Here is a 25727-nt window from a genome sequence, read left to right as displayed (position 1 = left end):
GGGTAATGTGGCTTGGAATAAGACAGAAATGGCTGTTTAATGATACAATCTACTTCACTTCCAAATTATAAATACAATGAGCCAGGAGAAGGTGATACTGCCACTGTATTTCTGCTAGCAACAGGCCTGGCTTCAGTAAGATCTGATGACCTCAATTCCTTCTCAGAAATAAAACCATTTACAGCACCTGAATAAATTAAAATGTAAGATACAGTATTTCAACAGAAATTACTTACATTTTTCATTTTTAACAGATGTTTTCTTTGTAGCTTTTATTTGTTCTACTGGAAGTATTTTCCTAATGTTCAAAGGGAAAATCTACATGCGTGTTTATTTAACTCATTTATATGTAACTCTTCATTAACTCGTGTGTAAAAGCAAAATTAGAAAATAAAAAACCACTAGAGAAAAAACTTACTGGCAAGAATAATCTCTGGGAAGCACACGGTTTAAAGAGCTTTTTCCACTCCAATGCATTCTCACTTGGAAAAGTTATTGGGTATAATGAATAATTAAATGTCTGTAGAAATGACCAGCTATCAAGCTAAGAAAAAAAACAAATAGTTTAGATTGTTCTTTCTTTCAATTGTCTCTGTAAATTCATAAACAGATTATTTTAAAAAGCTAAAAATTAAAATATATATTATGCTGTACACAGTTAAAGTCAGATTCTTCTTTCCCACCATTTGTTCTCATTCAAAATCTTAAAATCATAGTAATATTCTAGCAAAACTCCACAATAGGGATCAGAGGCACAATGAAAGTAAACCACCACAAAATCAGAAAGCCGAAAGCCTCACAAGTCGTTCATCAACCTCATGTTTACCTGATGTATAAATCCTATCAATTCCTAAACAAATTAAACTCAGAAAAATTAACTAATTTTATTACCAAAGTATGTATAATAGAAAATATAGGGATCCCTGGGTGGCGCAGCGGTTTGGCGCCTGCCTTTGGCCCAGGGCGCGATCCTGGAGACCCAGGATCAAATCCCACGTCAGGCTCCCGGTGCATGGAGCCTGCTTCTCCCTCTGCCTGTGTCTCTGCCTCTCTCTCTCTCTCTCTCTCTGTGTGACTATCATAAATAAATAAAAATTAAAAAAAAAAAGAAAATATAATATAAAATATAATAGAAAATGTTTACACTCAAAATCAGACCTACTGAAAATATTCGTCTAGGGCAGCCCAGGTGGCTTAGCGGTTTGGCACCGCCTTCAGCCCAGGGCCTGATCCTGAAGACCCTGGATCAAGTCCCACATCAGGCTCCCTGCATGGAGCCTGCATGGAGCCTGTTTCTCCCTCTGCCTGCATCTCTGCCTCTCACTCTCTCTCTCTCTGTGTCTCTCATGAATAAATAAATAAAATCTTTTTAAAAAATTGTCGATCTATATAGTTTTAATATGCATGGATATTATTTCTGATAATAAAATACTCCGATAAACATATATCAATGTCAAATTTTGAAAAACTCATTACAAAAAGCAAAAAGATCTGAAAATCTATAATGAACATGTTTACTTTTCATGCATTTCAAGACACTAAATTCAAATTCAGTTTAAGTATTACCCATCAACAGAATTGTTGATTCAAGTTTCCTAGCGAGCATTCACAGTATATAAGAGGATGGGGCACTTGAGTGGCTCAGTTAAGTGTCTGACTTTTTTTTTCATAAAGAATTTTTATTTATTTGAGAGAGAGAGAGAGCACAGAGCTAGTGAGAACACAAATGGTGGGGAGGGGAAGAAGGAGAAGCAGGCTCCCCGCTGCACAGGGATCCTGACGTGGGCTTAGTCCCATGACCTGGGATCATGACCTGAGTGAGCTGAAGGCAGATGCTTAATCGACTGAGCCACCCAGGTGCCCCAGGTGTCAGATTCTTAATTTTGACTCAGGTCATGATCTCAAAGTCATGAGATCAAGCCCCACATGGAGCTCTGAGCTGAGCACAGAGCTTGCTTTAGAGTCTATCTCTCTTCCTTTGCCCTTCATCAGTTTGCAATGGCTAAATAATTAAATAAATAGTTAAAAAACAAATAAAAAATTATTTTTTAATTAAAAAAACAATATACAAAAAAAAACAATATACAGGGGAAGAAAAACTAAGTTGTCTATGTAATAGGTTGAAGATGCTCTCTTCTTAAATTATGACTCGGTTTAAGTAATTTTTAAAAACATTAATGCCTCCCAACATAGTTTAAGGGAATACTTTTAACTCCAACATTCTGCTTTGATGTCTCTGTTGATTACTTTGAAGCACTAGCATTTTATTTTCCCTGCACAACATATATCACTTAAAGATACTTTGAATATCAACTTCTAAAGAGACATTTTTTCCTAAACATTCTAATATTTAGTCATTTTTTTGCAGTAAAAGCACATTCTACTAGTATTTGATACTTCATCAAAAGCAAAACCAAACATTCTCAGAACTGACTATAATAGTTAAAAACTAAGTTTAAAAATACAGTATACATTGAGGCAACTTGGGTGGTTCAGTCAGTTGGGCATGTGACTCTTGGTTTTCAGCTCAGATCATTATCTCATGGGTTTTGAGGCCCTCATAAAGCTCTGCACTCAGTGGGGAGTCTGCTTGAGGATTCTTTCCCTCTGCCCCTCCCTCTCAAATAAATACATAGATAAATCTTTTTAAAAAGTACAGTATATATTACACAAGCAGTCAGATTTGAACACAACACTGAAGTTGCATTTAATACGAAACAATAAATTTATTTTTTTATTACACTTCCAAAGATTTCCACAGTTCATAGCAATCTGTTGCTATTTTCTAAACTGTTAAGACAGTTAAACTGTTTAGAAAGTTAATTCCTCAATTAATATTTTAGAAAACAATCCAAAGAGGTCAAGATCACAAAAGCACATATCAAAAATACAGACATAGAGGCACCTGGCTGGCTCAGTAGAGCATGCAACTCTTTATCTCATAGTTTAAGTTTGAGCCCCATGTTGGGTGTAGAGATTACTGAAAAATAAAACCTTTAAAAAAAATACAGACAGTAGAAATATTTTAAAACAGTAAGTAAGGCTTTATATCGCTTACAAAGATTTTGTTAGAAAACTAAAAGACTTGAAATTATAAGTAGTATTTTTCACTCAATATTTTGAACCACTTTAACTTGAGAAAATATCAAATACATGTTTTTCTACATAATTAGACCAAACATAAAAACCAAATCAGTTTGAAAACTTAATTTAGTGTACACAGAGATATAAACAGAAATAGTGGGGAGGGGAGTAATCATGATCATCATCTTTACAACTGCCTCAGAACACAAGGTAGTGAGATTTCAGGTAAAATTTCTTTTTCTATATATTCTTCTCCCATATCTATCTGTTCTACTCTTCTTGGATAGTAACAATATTTTTGTTATCCTGATTAAAGAGTATATTTTTAAACCTCAAAAACAGTATGGTTACCTAAGTTCAGATCAGTGAGATATTGAGAAGAACATCATATGCAATGTCTGGAAAATATTCCTAGAGCATAGAAAGGGATTGGCCTTCTTCACTCCTTTTTCCTTTGCGTTGGCTAAAATATGGGCATGAGGGTTGAAGAGTGAGTAGCCACCTTGGACCATGAAGAAGTCTTACATTAAAATGGCTCAGCCACAAGACAGAAGCCAGAGTCCCTGAAGACATGGTGCTACCATATGCCACAGACTGCCTACTCTTATGTGAGAGAGAAATAAATTTCTATCTTGTTTAAGCCAATATTAGTTTGGGTTTTCTGCCAATATGGCCAAACTGATTGTAACTAATATAAAACCAAAATAAAGAACTTTCTTATCAAAACAAGAAGCCACTTCCCTCCATACTGTCAATCAAGAGCTCCCTCCCCTGAAAACAATTAAAATCTTTGTGCACACTTTTGTTGGAGGCATTCTCAAGGCAAGGATGGGAATAAAATTAAGGCATAGGACCTTCTTAGTCAAATCATACTGGAGCTATAGCCAGTGAAATAAAACCTTCATGCTTGGCAAAGTTCTTGAAGCAACCTACTTCTTTTCAAAAACAAACCTTCCTCTTACACCCTAGATCTAGAGACTCTTAGATGGAGTGGCAGCCCAACTCTAAGAGGGCAGTTAGTTACTAAGTAAATATTTTTGTTCAGTGAAGGAATAAAACAACATTCTATGACAGTATGCCATTAAATATTTACCTCTATAGTCCTGACAAAGTTTCAAATACTTACTATGCCTTTAAAACTATCATGTAGTTGATCTTCAGCAAAAATATGGAACTGAAGAGGTCTGATGCTGAAAATGATAGCCGACTTCAACATGGTTATAGTTTCTTCCAGTCTTTCACCACAGGCAACAACAGCGAGGTGCATTCTCTGAATGGGCTGCACTTTCAGACTATACCTAATAGAAAAGAAAACCACGTTTTCCAACAGTTTTAGTACAGGGTAACAAGTTAACAACATGGTATTCTAATGATGTTCAAAAACAAGTTCAGGGGTGCCTGGGTGGCTCGGCGGTTCAGCATCTGCCTTTGGCTCAGGGCGTGATCTCGGAATCCCAGATAGAGTCCCCCCCACATCAGGCTCCCTGCAAGGAGCCTGCTTCTCCCTCTGCCTATGTCTCTGCCTCTCTCATGAACGGATGAATGAATAAATAAATAAATCTTAAAAAAAAAAAAAACCACACTAAGGTCCAGGATTTCTACTTAAAAGGCAAAGAAGTATCAAATTACAAACAGTACAATGTTGAATCAATTATTTATTTCTTGTATCCTCAACCAGCCTTTCTCAGCCAATGTTCCTCAGTAGGAACCATAAAAAAAAATTACTGCTTTCTCAATTCTCCCAAGAATAGCACATAACTAGCACCATTCTAGGTATACAGTAGAGAAGTAGAGAAGTTAATTCATTACTCAGATCAGATGCATTAGGACTTAATTCTCTCAAGGAACCCCCCAGATGACAAGGGTGTATCACCAATTGAAGGTCTTCTATTATTTTTTAGCTTTTTTTATTTAAAAAAAATGTCAAAAGCATATTAAAGTAGAGAGAATAGGGGCACCTGGGTGGCTCAGCTGATTAAGCATCTGCCATGATCCCAGGGATAGAGCCCTGCGTCACAGGGCTCTCTGCTCAGTGGGGAGCCTGCTTCTCCCTCTGTTCTCTGCTCCTCCCTCCTATTCATGCGCTTTCTCTCAAATAAATAAAACCTTTAAAAAATAATAAAATATGGGATCCCTGGGTGGCGCAGCGGTTTGGCGCCTGCCTTTGGCCCAGGGCGCGATCCCAGAGACCCGGGATCGAATCCCACGTCGGGTTCCCGGTGCATGGAGCCTCCTTCTCCCTCTGCCTGTGTCTCTGCCTCTCTCTCTCTCTCTCTGTGACTATCATAAATAAATAAATAAATAAATAAATAAATAAATAAATAAATAAATAAAATAAAATAAAATAAAATAAAATAGAATAAATCTCCATGTACCTATCTCCTAACTGCTACAATTCTCCAAATGTATTCTTATTTCAACTAAAATCCCTCTCCAGGGACGCCTGAGTGGCTCAGTGGTGGGCGTCTGCCTTTGGCTCAGGTCATGATCCAGGGATCCAGGACTGAGTCCTGAATTGGGCTCCTGCGAGGAGCCGGCTTCTCCTCTCCCTCTAACTATGTCTCTGCCTCTCTCTCTCCTTGTGTCTCTCGTGAATAAATAAATAAATCTTTAAAAAATAAATAAAAAACAAAATCCCTCTCCACATCCCCTTCCACTAGCCAACAGATCATTTTTGAAGCCAGACATAAATTCATCCACAAATTTTTGAGTATTATACTCAATCTTTAACCATATTTTTATAGGGAAAAGTATCCTTCACATAACTTTTTCACTGATATGCATTCAGCTCCATTTGCCAAATAATCAGTGAGAGGTAAAAAATTCTGAGATGATCTAAAACATACTAGGTAAACATCAGTATGACATTTTGGAAGGAAAAATTCCCTAACCCCAAGTTATTGGCCTAGGCTATGTCAGATCCTACTTCTAATACAGAGCAGCAGTGCAAAGCAGGCCTAAGGAACCTTTCAAAACTCTTGCACCTTAATAGTGAATTAATAATAATCCACTAGAATATAAAGAACAGAATTAATTATGTGTAACTACATTGTTATTAAAATAACCTATTTATAATATTAAATTCAGATCTTATCTGTAATTATGGCATAAAATAATTGTTTTGGAACTGACAGCTAAAGGAATGGAAGAATGCAAGACAACATAGAAAAAAACTAATAACATAGTAAAGTATCATAAAGTACAAACACTCTAAATTAAAAACATAAACTCTGGGCAGCCCTAGTGGCGCAGCAGTTTAGCGCCGCCTGCAGCCCAGGGTGTGATCCTGGAGACCGGGGATGGAGTCCCATGTCGGGCTCCCCGCGTGGAGCCTGCTTCTCCCTCTGCCTGTGTCTCTGCCTCTGTCTCTCTTTGTGTCTCTCATGAATGAATAAATAAAATATTTTTAAAAAATAAAATAAACTCTGACTTTAATTCTTGCTTACAGAGTGTCTTTCTGTAAGGATTAGAAATTATATTAATGGTTACATATACATATATATGTTACTGAGAATTACAATAGCAGGAATGAGTGGTTAATCATTTTTCTTATATTTGCAAGCTATAAAATCAACTGTAGTTCCTTAATATAGGACTTTGCAATCTTGAGTATTCACATGTCCATGTATTAAAGTGAAACAAAACTATTTTCTGAGGAAAATCTTATTCTTGTTCACAGGTAATCCCTCAACTGACTGGGGTATCAGAAAACAAAATCATACTAAGGAATAACATTAAATACAAACAATCGACTAAATAAAACACACCTAAATGCCAAATTTATAGATCTTAATGTTTTGACATTAAACATGTGTAATTATTTTATATTATTAGGTTAAAAAAATCAAGTCAGGATATATATAATGTGGTCCTGCTCTTACTGCAGATCCCTTCCTATTAACAAGTCTGTTTTGCTAAGAGCCTAGAAATACTATTAAGATAGCAGTCTGAAACATGCTTTTCTGGTCTGACCAGGTTCCTAAGGCCTGAAAACAGGGTCACTTCTCCTACATGGGACATTTCTCACTTATGTGAGTACTGGTAACTGTCAGCCTTCCAGAGGAGAGCTGAAAAGCTCTTGAATCCAAATACTTACCTTCTACAAAATACAGGGGTCATTTCCTCCCTGATCCCTCTACTGGGAGGATGAAACTTAAACTCAATAACTTAGTAACTCACCCTTTGTTCAGGCTAATGAGCAAATGATTCTATAAATGAGGTTCTTTAAAACATTAAAACAGTTTTTAAGAAAAAGAAACCTCCCCCAGTTAATTCACCAAGTTAAACATTATTACATTACCGTTAATAGTATTACATGAGGAAGTCACATATAAAGTATTCTTACAAGAATCATTATACCAGAAATAGTGGTGATATTTCATTCAAGGTTAAGATGATCATTAATATACAGCGTGAGGTACGTACTTTGCTTTCAAATTTGTATTCATCTACCAGGAATTAAATTTTATGAATCATCTGAAGCGGGGAACAATAGTGTAATTTTGCACATGGCTATCTAATTGTGCAAACATTTGTTTCAGACTTAACACAGTTTATCCTTTCCTCACCCACCTGCTGTGCCACTTCCTTCACATAGATAGTGTTAGCAATATCTTAGGTCTTTTTAAAGCTCTGTTCTTTTCCACTGTCAGCAATTAGAAAGAAGTAGTAGCTCCTCCCTTGGCAGCACCCTCTGTTTCCCTCTTTTCTGTTAGTCCCTTAGTTTATAACACTTAAATACTATCTGAGTGGAGACTAGCTACCCCCTCTATACCTAAAACAAGGTGATGTGCACCCAGTTCATCTCAAAGCAGTGGAAGTCACAATGATAAAAGTAAAAGAAAGACAATGCAATCAAAACACACAACAATTTCACAGAGCTCTAAATTATCTCCTCTTTCAGGTAAATGCTTCCATACTTTAGAATTGACAATAGGCTTGGATTGCTTAACTGATCATAACTAGATCCTGTCTCAAAGCTAAAAGCCCAAAGATTTAAAAAGTAAGCCAGAATAGTCATGTGCTGTTTTGCACAGATTTCTCTACACACACAAACAAGAAGTATAATAAAACTTTAATATAACTTAATAAAACTTTAAGAAAGTTTATTTTCTTATTTCTTAAGAAAATAAGTGAAATGTTCTTCAAGTTTAAAAAAAAAAAAATCCCTCTAAAATCAGTACCAGGGATGACTGTTCCCAAGCCTTTTAACAAGACTTGTGTTAGTCACACTGCCAGCACTTCCTCCATCAATTTCTATGGAAGGAATATTATCAACTACATTACATTTGCTTTTGGTTATGTGTCCATTTTTAGCAAAAGCATTATATACAGTATAGACTCTAACACCTAAAATGATAAATCATACTTTAAAGATGTCATTGCCTACCACCCTGTCCCTAGTCCCCAAGAACAGGAAATAACTGCAACTCAAAAAAATCTAAAGTAACCTTCCACCACTAGAGGAAGGAAGAACTAAAACCTTCTAATAAGGTATAGGGAAGCAGCAGCCATTCAAGTAGTTTTGGTCCCAAAATGATATAAATCTGGAATGACACAATCTTCTCTGTAAAAATGTGCTATATTTTAATCACAGTGTGAATAAGAGAAAAGTCTCTGTGGATTTAAAGAAGTATTATCCAAAAGGTCATTTTTAAGTCAAACCTATTTTTCTAGAGATATATGATTAGATGAAATTCTACAGGTAATGCAAACATAATACTTGAATGCTTTCCTGGCTAAATATGGCATAACCTGAGTATCAATAGGAATTATGACTGTAATGAATGATAACACATAAAAGAAAATGAATCCATCAGTCTAGAAAGATACTAGAAGAAGGGGTTGAGGGGAGGGGGGAATCCTTCTTTAAAAACAAATATCAAGGGATCCCTGGGTGGCTCAGTGGTTTAGTGTCTTCCTTTGGTCTAGGGCGTGATCCTAGAGTCCCAGGATCGAGTCCCGCATCAGGCTCCCTGCATGGAGCCTGCTTCTCCCTCTGCCTGTGTCTCTGCCTCTCTCTCTCTCATGAATAAATAAATAAATTTTTTTTAAAAAGAGTATTTTGGGGGAATCCCTGGGTGACTCAACGGTTTAGCACCACCTTCGGCCCATGGTGTGATCCTGGGGACCCAGGATCAAGTCCCACATCGGGCTCCCTGCATGGAGCCTGCTTCTCTCTCTGCCTGTGTCTCTGCCTCTCTCTCTCTCTCTCTCTGTCTCTCATGAATAAATAAAATCTTTTAAAAAAAAATATTTTAGATGATAAATTCTAATATAAACACTATTAACAAATTCTAATACAAACACTATTAACAGATTTCTAAAACTCAGGAATACACTTATTTTTTTAATATATTTTTTAACGATTTTACTTATTCATGAAAGACACAGAGAGAGAGAGAGGCAGAGACACAGGCAGAGGGAGAAGCAGGCTCCATGCAGGGAGCCCGACGTAGGACTCGATCCCGTGTCTCCAGGATCACACTCTGGGCTGCAGGCAGCGCTAAACCACTGCGCCACCAGGGCTGCCCCAGGAATACACTTATTTTAAGTAACATTTCTGTTATGAAGAAATCCTAACAATTTGTCTTCTTTTTTTTTTATTTAGACAGCACAAAAAGCTTTCAGGGCATTCTTCAGCCTAGTGCTCTTCCTATAAAAGAAAACAATGTATAATAATATTCAGACCAAGAATTAGTATTATAAAGAAGTATGCAAAGTCCAACTAACCAATTAAATTTGTGATAATCTCAACTAAAAATTGTTATGAACCATTTTTAAAAACTGTCAGTTGAACAAAATGGAAAACTATATTCGGAAACATTAATGGCAATTCCTTTTATGTATAGCTTAAAAACAAAATGTCTTTCCTCTCACTATAAAAAAAAGTGTTGAGTTATCATACTAGGTTAAAAACTAAAGAGTTGTATATGATCACTTTTGAAACAAAATACAATACCTGAAAAAATCTTTAGGATTTTACATATAGCATGAGAAAGAAAATCTAAAAATCTAACATGAAATGTAAGTACTAATTGCTAAAACATATTTTTAAATAATCTACACAGGGACATTCGGGCGGCTCAAAAGTTGAGCATCTGCCTTTGGCTCAGGGCATGACCCCGGAGTACCCGGATCAAGTCCCACGTCGGACTCCTTGCATGGAGCCTATTTCTCCTCCCTCTGCCTGTGTCTCTGCTTCTCTCTCTCTCTCTCTCATGAATACATAAATAAAATCTTTTAAAAATAAATAAATAAATAATCTACACAAGTATAGCTCTAAAAACTAGCATGAACCACTCAAAGTAATACATGTAACATTAAATTCATCTGTAATCAGGGGTTCCATAAATTAAGAATCAATTCCTATCATAAAGATTAAATATTTTGAAAGCTCAAGTCACAAAAAAATTAGTACATTAAAACAGTTTTTAAGAAAATAATACTAAATAATAATACTAAAATTAAGAGCTTGCTTAGAGGTGCTTAGAGGTGCCTGGCTGGTTCAGTAGAGCATGCAACTCTTGACCCTGCGGTTCTGAGTTCAAGCCCAGTGCCGGGCCAAGAGCTTACTTAAAAAAAAGAGAGAGAGAGAGAGAGAAAGAAAAAAGTAAAATAAAAAAATGAACCTAGGAAGGTATTTGAAATCAATGGCAAAAGCAGAATATATTATCCTAGGAGATTAAAAAATAAGCATTAAAACTCAAGAGGTAAATGTCAATACAGAAAATATACAGAACAAAGATTAAGCTCAACAAATATGGAAATACGTTCAACAAAAAAATCAACAAAATATAAATCAGTAATACTCTATCATTTTACTCTAATACATGCTAAAATTGTAACTCCTAATAATGCTAAGCTCATGGTGACATCAGTACATTCACACAATGCTGGTACAGACTTAAATCCATATAATTTTTTAGATCACAACTTAGTAAATATAATTCATTCTCTTTAATGAATATTTGAACTTCTTTCATATGCTGGACAATGGGGATAAGTAAAAAAGCCACAATCTTGACCTCATACAATTTACAGCCAATTGCAAAAATACAGAACTTTCAAAGATTTAATGGGAAAGCATGATAACTGCTTAAATAGAAAAAACAATATATTGTTAAGGAAGCTCACTATACAAACATCAAAATTAGTCTGGAAGTGTTGGGGAAAGTCATTAATTATTTACTGGTTGCAAAGCACCTTGCTCAGTATGGGGCTTGAATGATGAACACCACATGGTATCCATCTGCAAAGCCAACAGTCTGGAGGATTCACAACCACAACAGATGCATAAATATAGTGACAAAGAGGGAGAAGCAGTGGGTAGGGAAGTGAAATCACTGGAAAAGAAGTGATGAGCATGATAATTAAAGGGCTAGGAAGCAAGAGGTTATCAGGAGCAACAGCGTGAAAGGAGCTAGATAGAAGAGTCACTGTGTACTGACACGAAGAAAGTCAGTCATAAACCAGCAATCAAAACACAGATGAGGAAGATGTGAGAAGCCAGATCATGTACTCAGGTTTGAACAAGAGAGTCTGAGGCATCTGAATCAACAAGGTTAAAAATGACCAAAATGCAGCTGGAAACACAGTTCTGGAGCTCAGAAAAGAGCTCTGGAGTAAAGACATTATTTAAAAAGATTATCCAGGGAGTGGAGAGAGAAAAGAGCAGAGTCCCAAGGAACATTAATATGGAGGAGTCAGGAGAGAGAAGCCCAGAAGCAAAGAGATCAAGGACCTGAGACCCTGGTCTTAAGAGCCAAAGACTGACAGAGTTGAAAGAAAGAGGAAGTGGTAACCAATGTCAAAGGGACCAAAAAAAAGTAAGACTGGGCCCCAGAAAAACAGAGGTCAGAGGTAACCTCACGGTGGGGGAGTGGGGTTAGTCATGGTAGTCAGTGCTGCTCAGGCAGGTTGAGACAGAAAGTTCTTCTGTTGTTGTTTACGGGGTATAAAGTCAGCAGATACTCTCAGAAGAAGTCTTGCTGGTGAAAAGAAACAGTGAACACAAAATGCTTGAAGGAAAAAAGGGTGGAGTGCAAGCTGTTGTAGAAAGTTTATTTTGGTTTTGTCTCAGTAACAGAAAAGAGCGGAGAGGCGTGAGCATTCTGACAAACTGCTGGGAGGCAATCTGGTTGGTCAGGAAATGACTGAAGCAAATGCAGATATGAATTACTAAAGGCCTATGCACACAAAAAAGCAATTTTTCTTTTTTATGTTATTTTATGTTCACTGTGTAAATTAATTGGAGGAAATACTTCCCCAAATAAGCTTTGATCAAAATCAAAGTTCTAAGGTATAAAGAATTCCAATCAGGAAAGCTAGGACAGGCCCGGGAGTTAAACGGTGCCAGCTCAGGGCTCACTGTTGTCTGGCGAAATGTAGACCCAAGGCTGGTAGGAGCCGGGACTTTCAAAGACGCTTTACCAGGTGGGCAGACAAGCTCTAAGAGTCAGGCAAAGCCGAATCATTACTGCAATGCACGGAGAGAATGATAGGGCAATTGCACTGCATTTCGGCTTGTCTGCATATTCAAGCAGAGTAAACGTGAGGGATCCCAAGTTCTAAGTAAGAAACTAAGTTTGAGAGATTTTACACAATGATTTGATACAAGTAACAAAATGTTACACTCACTACACATACAGATATATACTATGGACTTAATATTAGGAGTAGGGTGTGTAAGAGAAAAGTGTGACTTTTAAAATCTAAATTTAGAAAAGTAACCAGCACAAGGGTTTACAACATTTATGTATCGATCCACATGTAATTCCTTCCAAGAAATATTGGGAGCATTAGGAAAAGCCAAAACAAGAGAAATAATGAGCAGAGGCTCCAGGACTCAGACTAGATCAACTTCCCTGGAGTACTCTTGCAGTCAGTGGAGGGGGAGGGAAGATTATTACTCATGTTGAGTAATAATGAGTAACATACAAAAGGACTTGGGTTGTATAAATCAAACTATGTATAAGTTTTCAAGCTTACACAGCTTTCAGAGTGAGCAGACTTATTTCACAAGGCTGGATATAGCAAAGTGGTGCTTGTTAGCAAACTTTTAGAAGAATAAAAAATATGGAGCTTCAATTCTCCAAATTTCTGAACAAGCTAAAGGGTAATATTATCTTCAAAAAGTCAGTTTTTAGAAGTTTGAATAATCTGATTTAACTGACTCATATTAGAATTTCAATCACCCCATCTTTTCCATAGCAATCAGATATAATTTAAAAAAATGGATTTCAAGGATTCCTTCCCAGTTGTCCATAGAATGTATAATGTAACAAGAATCAAGAATATAAAAACATATACTACTAATATATATGAAGAATGTAGTTCTTACCACCTAGAATATTTTATCTCCTGTTCTTGAGCCTGGCTAATTTCCATGTTCCCCATGCATCGCTCCCACCAGGAAGCATTCCCTAATGCTTTAAGATGATCCCGACTGATGACTCACTTCTTTCTCCCATCATCACAGCTACAATTTGTCACCCTCTATCTTTATGTCAGGTTTACTAGTGGGAAGCTCCTATAGAATGCAAGTTCCAGAAGGACGGAGCCAAATTAACTAGACTCCGAGTTGGTTCTAAGCACGTGGCACTGGACCTAGCAAATAGAATGAGTAGAATTAAAATTTAAATGAATCATAAAAACAGTGAAAATAGGTAGCTCTCAAAGAAACTTTACTCTCAGGAAGGGCATCTCAGGCTACTGCCTCAGTATCCCCTGCCACTATGTCACAGAGACAATCTAATAGCCCATTCCTACAAACACTTCTTTCACTGAAGGTGAGAATAACATCTAAGGCCTTCATTATCCAGAGCCACGCACAAAGCCAAAGTAGTCAGCAAATACAAGGTCAATAAACAATGTCACGTCAATACTTGCTCCTTCATTAAACACTTATTTTTACCCTCTCATTCCTCAATATTCAATTTATCTGCTAATAACCAACCTAATCCTTCCCCAGTTGTCCCCATCCACTTACAAAAAGGTTTTTTTAGCATATCAGCTTTAAAGTAGATTAAATATATATGGCTGTAAATGTCAAGGGAAGACTATCTTAATCACCTGTTTAACACTTTATCACCCAGTTACCTAAAATCATATCATAAATGCTCGTAAGAATAGTTTACCTTAATAACACCTAAAAAAAAAAAGAGCATTTTACCCACAGTATATACTATAAATTAATTATAAGAACTACAAAATAGAAAGAAACAAAAAAAAAAAAAGAAAACCCAATTAGAAAACGAATTATTTGTACTAAGACAATATTAAATTACAGGAAAAGAAACATTTTTGTGTCCCATTACAGTAAAAAATGTATTATGCACTATCTAATCTTACCTACACTGATCTACCAATTAAATTTAGGTGCCTACCTAAAAGCCGCTTCCCAAAAGCAGTTCATTCCACAAACATCAGAGGGCAGCATCCAATAGGGATTCCAGTAACACAGAGAGAAATCTTTACACCTAACAGAGTAAGACAGAAATAGAGAGTCCTAAGTGAGTATTTTGGTTTAAAACTAACAAAGAATTTACTTAATAACATAATAACTTACTGTTCTATTTTACAGCAACAAAACTGCAAATCCAACACACGCCTAAGGTAACTTGAGGAGTTTTGGAAATTTCTCCCTTATTCAAGGTATCATTATTTTAAATAGGACTTTAAAATCATTAGACAGGTTATAGTACAGACTGAAAAACCATTTCCTAGTCAGGAACTCTCCAAATATATTAAAATCCCCTCCTCAGATGACACAGAAGATATGACAATACTTCTAAAATTTTCCTTTGTGTACTACACAGATTCTCCTCAAATAAAATCCATTTTAGCTAAACAAAATAGTTGCTTATCCTGGAACAAAATTAAAATGCCACAAATACTGACAGAAAAGGAAGAGAGGATCTTTGAAACTTTTTAAATTAATCTTCAATTCAAGCTAGTTGTATAGTGCTTTAAACTGAAAAAAAAAAAAAAAAAGAAAGAAAGAAGAAGAAAGCACGCTGATATCCATGGCTCAGTTTCATTTTGTACATTATCTTAGTTTCGCTGTATTACCCAAGCTAAAATGGACGATTACGTGTAATGTTTGCTCTTAGATTGCAGGTTGGAGCTCAGCAACAATAGCCATAACATCTCACCTTACAAAAAGTATGTTTTTCATTGTTACTACTTTTCAAAACAACAGTTTGAAATTCACTGCAGTAAGGCCTTGATACTAAAGCAAATATGTAATCCGGGTGAGTCACTAAACCAGGTCACCTCACGTCCCCTCACCAGATAACTTTTTCTCTTGCTATAAATTCAATTATGTTACTGTTCTTGCAGCAAAAGGTCTATGAAATTTCATATTTGCAAAGATTTCTGATCAAACCTCTCATTTCAAATGCTAACAGTCTAGGACAGAGGATCTCTCTGCAGGCTGCACAGCAAAATCACCCAGAGCCCCATACCAGACCTATTAAATCAGAATCTCTGAGAACAGAGTGGGGCACAGATGGTTTTTTAAATGTTACCTAAATAATTCTGTATACCACATAAAAACCTACAAAGCCAGGATTTTAAAATCAACAGAAAAAAGTTACATTGTAGGGGAACCTGGGTGGCTCAGTTGTTGGGTACTTGCTCTCTCTCTCAATCTAGTAAATAAATCTTTTTTTTAAAGTTACATTGTAATTTGGTTTTCTTTTACATGGTCATCATTTTGAAGCCAGCATATCTTAATTTAAATGGTTGATAAAGCAGGGAGAAAAATATATATATACAGACCAGTAAAACTCACGACTCGTTTAGGAAATGTTTGTCCCTTCCCAGGCATGGTTATGGATGTTTTAAGTCTTGCATTTCCACAGTAGAGAGAGCTCTGTGGTGGTGAACAGCTAACACAGAGTTCTTTCCAGATGCAAGAACTTTCACATCCATTTAAGCCTTACAACAAACTTGTTCAAATAGAGATCTCCATCTTTCATATTCAGACTTCACCATAGCTTTCTTTCAACAAATCCACAATTTATTTATACTCAACACCTACAGTGCACCTTTGTTCCACGAAGGACATAACTCATCTGGTTATTCCATCTTGTGATATCAAACCTCATAGCAGTAGAAAATGGAAAATGAAGTCTCAAGGAAAATAACTAAATTCTTCCATAAAAATTACATAGTAATACCATTTTCTGCCTCAACTTCTATCTCCCAGACCCAGGCAACCACAAATCTATCTTGTCTCTATAGATTTACCTGTTACAAATACTTCACACAAACGAAATCATACAATATGTGGTCTCTTGAGTCTGACTTCCTTCAATCTGACTCTTAAATATATTTCAAAGTTCATCTACTGTAGCATTTATCAGTACACTTCACTTCTTTTTATGCCTAAATAATGGATGGATATACCACATTTTGTTTAGTCATGCATCAGTTCATAGATATAATTTGTGCTGTTTTCCACCTTTTGGCTATTATAAACAAGTCTGCTATGAACATTCATTTACAATTTTTCTCTGTGCATATGTTTTCAGTTCTCTTGAATATATACCTACAAATGAAACTGCTAGATCTGTAATCACTATAAAGTAATTAATGCAGATGAAACTGTAGGAGAAAAGTCCAGTTTTAGGTAATTTTCTTAACTTTAACTTAATGTCAGAAAACATAGTTTTTAGAAGGGATGTTTTGCTGTCTTTCTTTAACAGAAATATAAAACAGGGCAGCCCGGGTGGCTCAGTGGTTTAGCGCCACCTTCGGCCCAGGGTGTGATCCTGGGGACCCAGGATCAAGTCCCACATTGGTTCCTGAATGGAGCCTGCTTCTCCCTCTGTCTTTGTCCCTGCCTCTCTCTCTATGTCTCTCATGAATAAATACATAAAATCTTTAAAATAAAAAAATAAAACATATGCACTAGTGAGTACACATAACATTTACTATTTTTTCTAAAACCATAAAACATTGATGTGCTGCTGGCAAGAGGTGGCATAATTTACCGCTTATTTCCCAAACTTACATTCTCCTACTTATGAAAAAATAGTTTTAAAGATTGAGAGTAGGGGATCCCTGGTGGCGCAGCGGTTTAGCGCCTGCCTTTGGCCCAGGGCACAATCCTGGAGACCCGGGATCGAATCCCACGTCTGGCTCCCGGTGCATGGAGCCTGCTTCTCCCTCTGCCTATGTCTCTGCCTCTCTGTCTCTCTGTGACTATCATAAATAAATTAAAAAAAAAAAATAAAAAATAAATAAAATAAATAAAGATTGAGAGTAGGGCAGCCTGGGTGGCTCAGCAGTTTAGCGCCTGCCTTCAGCCCAGGGAGTGATCCTGGAGTCCCGGGATCGAGTCCCACTTTGGGCTCCCTGCATGGAGCCTGTTTCTCCCTCTGCCTGTGTCTCTATCTTTGTGTGTGTCTCTCATGAATAAATCTTTAAAAAATAAATAAAATATTAAAAAAAAAAAAGATTGAGAGCAGAAATTCATTATGTACTTATGTAATTCCAAGCAAAGACTGGAAAAAAAAAAACAACTAATTTGTAGATAGCAACTGTACTTTCAGGCCAGAAAAAAATAAAGTTAAAAAATATTGAGAAAGTAGAGACAGTTATCTGAATTCTGGGTATTAGTGTCTTTTGCTTTTATTCCTTAAAACTATTGGAGGGGCACCTGGGTAGCTCAGTTGCTTAAGCGTCTGCCTTTGGTTCAGGCCATGATATCCGGGGTCCTGGGATGGAGCCCTACATCAGGCTCCCTGATCAGCAGAGAGTCTGATTTTCCCTCTTCTTCTGCACCTCCCCATCATCTCACTCCTAGCCCTTACCCCAAACCCACCTTGGCTTGTGCTCTAATAAATAAATACAATCTTAAAAAAGAAAAAAAAAAACTATTGGAAATGGAATATTAGAAATATAGTACTACATTCAAAAAGCTAATTCTATCAAATACTTTTTAATGGGGCAAAATTGCAGGCTGAGCTTAGTGGGTATATCTTCAGTAAACAGTGACATCCAAGATCAATGAAGCCCATAAACGCAAATCTTCTTCATTGTGGAATAAATTGAAATAAAACTACTATGACTCATCCTCAAATTTCATATGGCATAATGTTTCTTTTCTTTTTTAAGATTGTATTTATTGGGGGGGGGGGGGAGAGCACTCGCAAGCACAAGCAGAGGGAGGGGCAGATGCAGATTCCCCACTGAGCAGGAAGCCCCATACAGGACTCTATCCCAGAACCATGGGATCATGATCTGAGCTGAAGGCAGACGCTGAACTAACTGAACCACCCAGGCATCCCTGGCATAATGTTTCTAGTTCTAGGTGGCTTGTCTACAAAGTAATCAAGGGGTAGCAAAAGGGATCTTGTGGTGGCAACACAGTTGTGTTTGTGGGGGTGGTTACACAAATCTACACATGTGATGAAACTGCATGAAACTACACAAATACGTATGAACCCATGTAAAACTGGTGACATGTGAATACAGTCTATGGGCTGTACAATATCCATTTCTGGGGTTACGATATTGTACTATATTGATATACATTCCAAATGTAGTAGTATTGTACTAGGCTCATTTAAAATCCTACTATTAGGGGAAACAGTGAGTAATACAAGTGTGTCTCTGAAAGTTCCTGTGAATTTATAGTTATTTTTTTAAAATTTTTTAAATGATCAAAAACAAAATTCCCAAAAATTTCAGTACTTGAAGAATTCAGAGATTTCATGCTCAGGATTAAGCAGAGCCTTTAACTATATAAACTCCCCTCAATAACAGTTCTCAAAGTTTACTTAAATCTGATAACAGAAGGTCTTTTATACTTTTAAATTAACCTGGATAATGTACTTTTCATTTCAAAACATCTATGATAGTCATTAGGCTTTAGTGAAAAACCATGCACACCTTACAGTCAGGGATAAGTTTAGGCATATCCAACAAAGGAATGTAGAACTCTGAAGTGCTGCGAGCCACCGATGCAACCTCAAAGCACAGATACCTGCACCGTGACTGTGGCAAGAAAAACAGAGACGCTCTCAACCACACTAAAGACCATTCCCATAATACTGACAAATCACCATTATTTGAAGATCAGTACCTGGGTCACTCATTTTCTTTCTTTTTTTTTTTTTTTGGGGGGGGGGGGAGTCACTCATTTTCAACTAAAAATTGTCTCCAGACAACTTAATTTCTAGCTCTGTCCGGTCTTCATTTCTTTTTCTTAAATCTCTAGTTTCATGAATACTCAGTACAAAAAGGACTCCTTACATACAAATGGAAGTGAACAATTACTTATCCATTTCCAAACTCAGCATCATATTGTACCCAACTCCCTCCTGCAGGAAAAAACAAAAACCAAAAAAACTGGATTAAAGATTTAAATGTCAAAAAAGTTGGGGGGAAAATCCACTGGTAGAAAGTTTTCCTATACATACACATAACAAAGATAAAAACGGTAAAGGAAAAAACTGACAATCTGAATACATAAAAATTTTAAGCTTCACATGGCATACACACAAGTTAGTTAATATGGGGAGGGGGAGTATTTTCAATAGGTATGGCACAGATAATAATTTTAATGTATTCAAAGAGATTTTTAAATCAAAAGTACACATTATCGCTTTTATTAGCCTAATCAGTTTCCCCTCCAACAACACAGAACAAAATAATAATTTTAATTAATTAATTACTAGTCAGGTTTGTGCTAAGCACTTTACAATCATGTGAAGTATGATCCTCACTGATCTAAGATACAAGTGCAGCATATTGGTTTTACATAAGACGTCTCTGCATGAACAAAACAGAAATGAAGGTGGTTTTAGTAAGTAATTTGTCACTATTCACTATCTGAACTTCTCTCTTCAAAAATGACTTCAGGGGCACCCCTGGTGGCGCAGCAGTTTGGCGCCGCCTGCAGCCTGGGGTGTGATCCTGGAGACCTGGGATCGAGTCCCGCATCGGGCTCCCTGCATGGAGCCTGCTTCTCCCTCTCCCTCTGCCTGTGTCTCTGCCTCTCTCTCTGTGTCTATGAATAAATAAATAAAATCTTAAAAAAAAAAAAAAAGCACAGATAAAGCAAAATTAAAAAAAAATGACTTCAGGAGAGAGAGAAAACATTTTCTCTTGATAAAAACAGTAGTATGAAAATAGTGGTCAAACCTTTCACAGCTAAATTAGTGGCTCTCAATCTTTGGGACACATATCTAAAACACAGATTCCCAGACCCTACTAACAGGCACCTGGTTTAAGTAGGTCTGGACTGCAGACTAAGGGAAAGGATTTTTTCCCAGAAGTCAGAAATTGAAAAAAATATTGATTAAAATGTAAATGACTGAGGAGCCCCTGGGTGGCTCAGGCGGTTGGGCACCAGACTGAGATTCAGCTCAGGTCCCAATCAAGCCCAGAGTCGGGCTCTGCACTCAGCAGAGAGTCAGCTTGGATATTCTCTCCCTCTGCCCCTTCCCCTGCTTGCACATATGCATGCTCGCTGTCTCTCTCTGAATAAATAAATCTTTTTTAAAAAGATTTATTTATTCAGAGAGAGACAGACAGCACGCATGAGGGAGAGGGAATTCTTGAGCAGATTCCCTGCTGAGCAAGAAGCCCAACTGGGGCTCAATCTCAGGACTCCCTGCTGAGCAAGGAGCCCAACTGGGGCTCAATCTCAGGACCCCATGATCATGACCTGAGCAAAGGCAAGGTGTTTGAGCCACTCAGGTGCCCTGAATAAATAAATCTTAAAAAAAAATTTTTTTAATATAAATGATTCAAACCATCACCATATTAACTACAGTTTTACTGTGCTAGATACCATATTCAATCATCTATTCAAGCTACTTCATTTCAATTGAAATGAACATGAATACAGAGTACCATACTCTTACCTCTAATCTAACTGATGAAATGTATTCAGGGTTCACAGAGCCAAGAATGTGGTAAAGCTAAAGTCTGTCTCCAAAAGCCCTGAAAATGCTCAGTACATCCTACTAGTGTCACAAGATCCAGGAGAAATGAGAACTCGATGTCCTCACCAGTAAGGTGACTTGACACACAAACAGCATGATAAGTCCAGAAATGGTTATCACTCAAATGCTTAGTAGTTTCTGGATTCCTCACTTCACACTGCCGTAACAGCCACAACAGGACAAGATCTTGATGATCACCATCGAGATTCATCAGTGAAATGCGAGAATTTAATCATTCTGAGCAACTGAAGTCACAAAATAGTCTAATTCCTTGTACAAAAGTCCTGTATTTATATTGAATAACTTAGTCTGTCCACATTGAAGAGCTCAAAAAGTTTCTCTATGTGGAAGAGCCACTGCCTAGCCAGAATTCCCCTCTTTAAGATACCACTCATCTCCAACACCAATCATGTTATCCTGTCCACCACAAGAATGTGCAAGTGACAGAGCCAGAGAATCAGAGGTCACCATCCCAGACAACACTGACTAGTCCCTGGATGGACACGTGACACAAATCCAATGAGAGCCTTTTCCTAGAAAGTTTTGAGATTAAGAAGAAACACTGCAAAGACCCCATGAACAGTGGAAGAGAATAACAAAGTCCTAGTCCTTAAGGTCCCTGGAGCTGTCTGGGCATTTTCCTTTCAATCTTGCTCCTGCCAGCAACCCATGTAAGTCTATAAACATCTGTTTTGCTTACATCAGTTGTATTGGATTTTAATCACTGATAACTAAGGTTCTATTTATAAATTAACTAAGGTAATATTATCTACACTTTACAGGTGAGAAAACTGAAGTAGAGATGTAGTCAAGATTTCACAGCAGAGACAGAAAGAGAGCAGGTTTGTCTGACTCTAAGATATGTTTTTTAAATATCAAAATATAATGGATTCAAACAGGAGGCACTAATTAATAGATTTCACTGAAAAATTGTTCCTAACATTTTAGGAATTATACTTTGAGAACTTGGAAGGACCTTTCCAAGTAATTTATTGCCATGGAATTCCATGCAATAAACACTTTCTGTAAGATTTGGGTAATACAACCTACTGGGTATAATCTAGATTCCATATTTTAGACAAATGAGAGAAATAATAGCTAAAGTTTTCAGATAAGACTGCTTCAAAAAAAGTAAGCATGCAACGATAATGAAGTCCTACCAAATAAAAGGAAGTTGCTGCTTGCCTCATCCTATATTCACCAACAAACACTACATGCACTAGATTCTTATCACAGAAGTTTTACAAAAAGAGCCTTAAAGATTCAAAGAATACAGTCCTGGTCCAATAACTGATACCTTCTGGACCCTGGTCAAATGATTTATACAGCTTTTTAGTTGACTTGGACACATCAAACTTAAAATTTCAGTAATAGCTCTATAGAGTATTTATTAACACTGAAGTGCTGGGGTTCCTGGCTGCTCAGTCAGGAGGATACATGACACTTGATTTTGGGGTTGTGAGTTCCAGCCCCATGTTGGACACAGAGATTACTTTTAAAAAAATTACCGAGGTGCTTATTCTAAATTTCAAATAAAGCAAGGTTTGATGCTGCCTGCAGCCGGGGCTGTGATCCTGGAGACCCGGGATCGAGTCCCACCTTGGGCTCCCTGCATGGAGCCTGCTTCCCCTCTGCCTGTGTCTCTGCGCCTCTCTCTCTCTCTGTGTTGCTCATGAATAAATAAAATCTTAAAACAAAAAATCAGCTAGCCAAGCGAATTTACAAAAATCACAAAATAAATTATAAATGCCTGAGACAAAGCACTACAAATGAATGTCACTCTACCAAATTGAAATCTAATAGTAGGGCAGCCCGGGTGGCTCAGTGGTTTAGCACCGCCTTCAGCCCAGGGTGTGGTCCTGGACACCCAGGATCGAGTCCCACATCGGGCTCCTTGCATGGAGCCTGCTTCTGCCTCTGCCTCTCTTTCTGTTTCTCATAAATAAAATATTAAAAAAAAAAATCTAATAGTAATCTTAGTCCAAATTTCATCAAGTGTTTTAAAATGTTGCTTCCTGGGATCCCTGGGTGGCTCAGTGATTTAGCGCCTGCCTTCCGCCCAGGGCATGATCCTGGAGACCCAGGGTTGAGTCCCACGTCGGGCTCCCTCCATGGAGTCTGCTTCACCCTCTCTCTGTCTCTCATGAATAAATAAAAATCTTAAATAAAATAAAATGTTGCTTCCTTACACTACTACCCCAGTACAAAAATGATTTTCCCCCCCATCATTTCAAATGCTCCACAATCACATAATAGACCACAAACCGCTTTTCCTGACCCTCATTTTTCATGAGCTAATCCAGGTCTTCAGTCCCCACCTCTCCTAGGGCAGATAACTGGAGACTTGACAAACCTGATTGGAAGCAGTTCTGCTTTTTTAAGAAGAGAGTCAGGGATTTGCCTGCCTGTAATCAAATCATGGGGTAAAATCAGGGCAATCCAGCTTTCCCATGCTTCCCCTTTCATTGTGAGGAGGACCACCAAGTCTCAGAGGAATGTCACAGGGCCTGCAGCTGACCTGCCCTCCCTCCTCTCACCGACCCCATACTTTCTGATATCAAAGCGGCCTTTGCCTCTTACTCAAGGGAGCAGGGCGAGGCCTTCCCAGAGAGGTGCCCGCACACAGAGGGGCCTCTTTTTTCAAGGAAGTGGAAACGCTCTGATTCTGCTAAGCACGCCTACCACGCGCCGCGTTCCTCTTCCCAGTCTCCCCTAGAGACTCCAGCTCTTGACCGTGACCCGCGCAAATCCACGGAAGTCAGTAAGGCTGCTTCTCAAAACACTGACTTTTGAAGAAAGCTCTCCCAATCCCCTTTCTCTGAACTTGCTCAAGTGTCAGAACAGACCGAGGTTTCCTAAAGAAAAAAAAAAAAAAAAATCCGCGATATGCACAAAAAAAAAAAAGTGTCCAGATGTCACGAACAGACTAAGAATAAAAATTCAAGCGCTAATACCCAAAAAAAAAAAAAAAAAAAAAAAGGTGTTAACGCCCCATTCAGGAGAGGAGGGGAAAAAAAGAAAAAGAAAAGAAATTGAAAAAAATAAATAAATAAAAAAGAAAAAAAAGAAAAAAAAGAAAAAAAAAGAAAAGAAATTGAACTAGGGCGCCAGCGTGAGGTTTAAATATCTCAACTTGAGCTCCATGGAAACAAGAGGGAACTCCCAGTGGCCAGACAGACGGCAGGAGCGCTTTTGGGGGGCACCTTTTACTTTCAATGAATTCTTTAAAAAAGGGGGCTGGGGTGGGGGGGGTAAGCAACTGTCAATTAAAAGTTGAAAATCAGGGGCGCCTGGGTGGCTCCGTGGTTAAGCATCTGCCTTCGGCCCAGGGCGTGACCCCAAAGTCCCGGGGTCGAGTCCCGCATCAGGATCCCTGCACGGAGCCTGCTTCTCCGTCTGCCCGTGTCTCTGCCTCTCTGTGTCTCTCTGTCTCTCATGGATAAATAAAATATTCTAAAAAATAAAAAAAAGTTGCGAATTAATTTCTATCTGTTTTAAAGAGCGCGTCAGGAACGGGCCAGAGGACGGACACAAAGGGCGCGGGGTGCGCTGGCGCCGGGCTCGCCCCCGCCGGGGGGAAGGAGGGAAAGGAGAGCCGGGGCCGGAGGCGGCGGCGAGGGAGCGCGAGGCGCGGGGCGACCGCGAGCAGCTCGGCTCGGCCCCGCCCCGCCCCGCCCCGCGCCGCGCCGCGCCCCCCACAGCCCCGACCGCGCGTACCTGTCCGACCGGCCGGGATGCGCGGCGGGGCCCGCGCTGCCCACCCCTCCCGCGCCGCCGCGTCCGCCGCCCGCCAGCCAGGAAGCCGCCGCGGCCTGCGGCTTCCCGCCACCGCCGCCCGCTCCTTCCTCCGGGGACGCGGCGAGCTGGCTGAAGGCGTAGAGGAGCGAGCAGAAGCCGCAGGCCAGGCACAGCACCACGATGCGCAGGTAGCGCCGCATCGCCCCGGCCCCGCGCTCCCGCCGCCGCTCCCGCTCCCGCCGCCGCCGCCGCCGCCGCCGCCGCCGCCGCCGCGCCCGGCCGCCTGGAGCGTAGGGAGCCGCACTGCGCAGCCGCGGCCGCAACCAGTTCCTCCGCCGCCGCCGCCCCGCCCAGAGCCCGAGGCCCCGCCCCCTGCCGGCCGCGCAGGCGCAGTGAGCGCGCCAGAGGCGGGAGCCGAGCGCGCGGGGTCTCGGCGGGGGAGCGTCGCAGGGGCTCGCGGCAGGTGGCTCCCGGTGGCCCCCCGCGCTGCCCGGGGCAGGGGCGGGCGAAACGACCCGGGCGTTGGAGACCGCCGACCCCAGTTCACACTCCGGTTCTCCCACCTGCAACCTAAATTCTCCGAGCATGTGTTTTCGTCTCTAAAACGGGGATCCCTGGGGGGCTCAGCGGCTTAGCACCTGCCTTCCGCCCAGGGTGTGAGCCTGGGGTCTCAGGATCGAGTCCCGCGTCGGGCTCCCTGCGTGGAGCCTGCTTCTCCCTCTGCCTGTGTCTCTGCCTCTCTCTGTATCTCTCATAAATAAATAAGAATCTTTTTTAAAAAATAAAAGGCAGACAGTATCCTCAGCCTAGGATGGTTGCAAACATTAACTTGCTTAACGCACGAAAAACGCCTTGCACCTGGAAGGCATTTGATTAAGCATTTTTCATTTCCATCCTCCTCAGCAGGGACTTCCCCAGCCTCTAAGTTTGCGTAATACTGTG

The 25727-nt window shown here is 39.2% G+C and overlaps 1 protein-coding gene across 3 annotated transcripts in view; it reads right to left on the bottom strand.

The window, feature by feature from the left end:
- GXYLT1 (glucoside xylosyltransferase 1) overlaps positions 1 to 25020 on the bottom strand; it is a 55603-nt gene extending 30583 nt beyond the window's left edge. The window contains exons 1-4 of one of the 3 annotated variants that reach the window (XM_077870434.1): positions 24765 to 25020; positions 14472 to 14564; positions 4211 to 4382; positions 419 to 544 (exon numbers count right to left, since the gene is read on the bottom strand). In XM_077870434.1, coding sequence (XP_077726560.1) covers positions 419 to 544; positions 4211 to 4382; positions 14472 to 14564; positions 24765 to 24985 — 612 coding nt within the window. In that variant the 5' untranslated portion in view covers positions 24986 to 25020. Of the gene's footprint in view, positions 1 to 418; positions 545 to 4210; positions 4383 to 14471; positions 14565 to 23729; positions 23875 to 24764 lie in introns of those variants that run through there. The other 2 variants (XM_077870436.1, XM_077870435.1) reach the window with 2 other exon arrangements.
- Between the last annotated feature and the right edge of the window lie 707 nt (positions 25021 to 25727).

This window comes from Canis aureus, chromosome 25 (assembly GCF_053574225.1).
Source record: "Canis aureus isolate CA01 chromosome 25, VMU_Caureus_v.1.0, whole genome shotgun sequence".
In the NCBI taxonomy this organism is placed as follows: domain Eukaryota; kingdom Metazoa; phylum Chordata; class Mammalia; order Carnivora; family Canidae; genus Canis; species Canis aureus.
The sequence above is the reverse complement of the archived record's forward strand: the minus strand, read 5'-3'. Positions and strand labels throughout refer to the sequence as shown.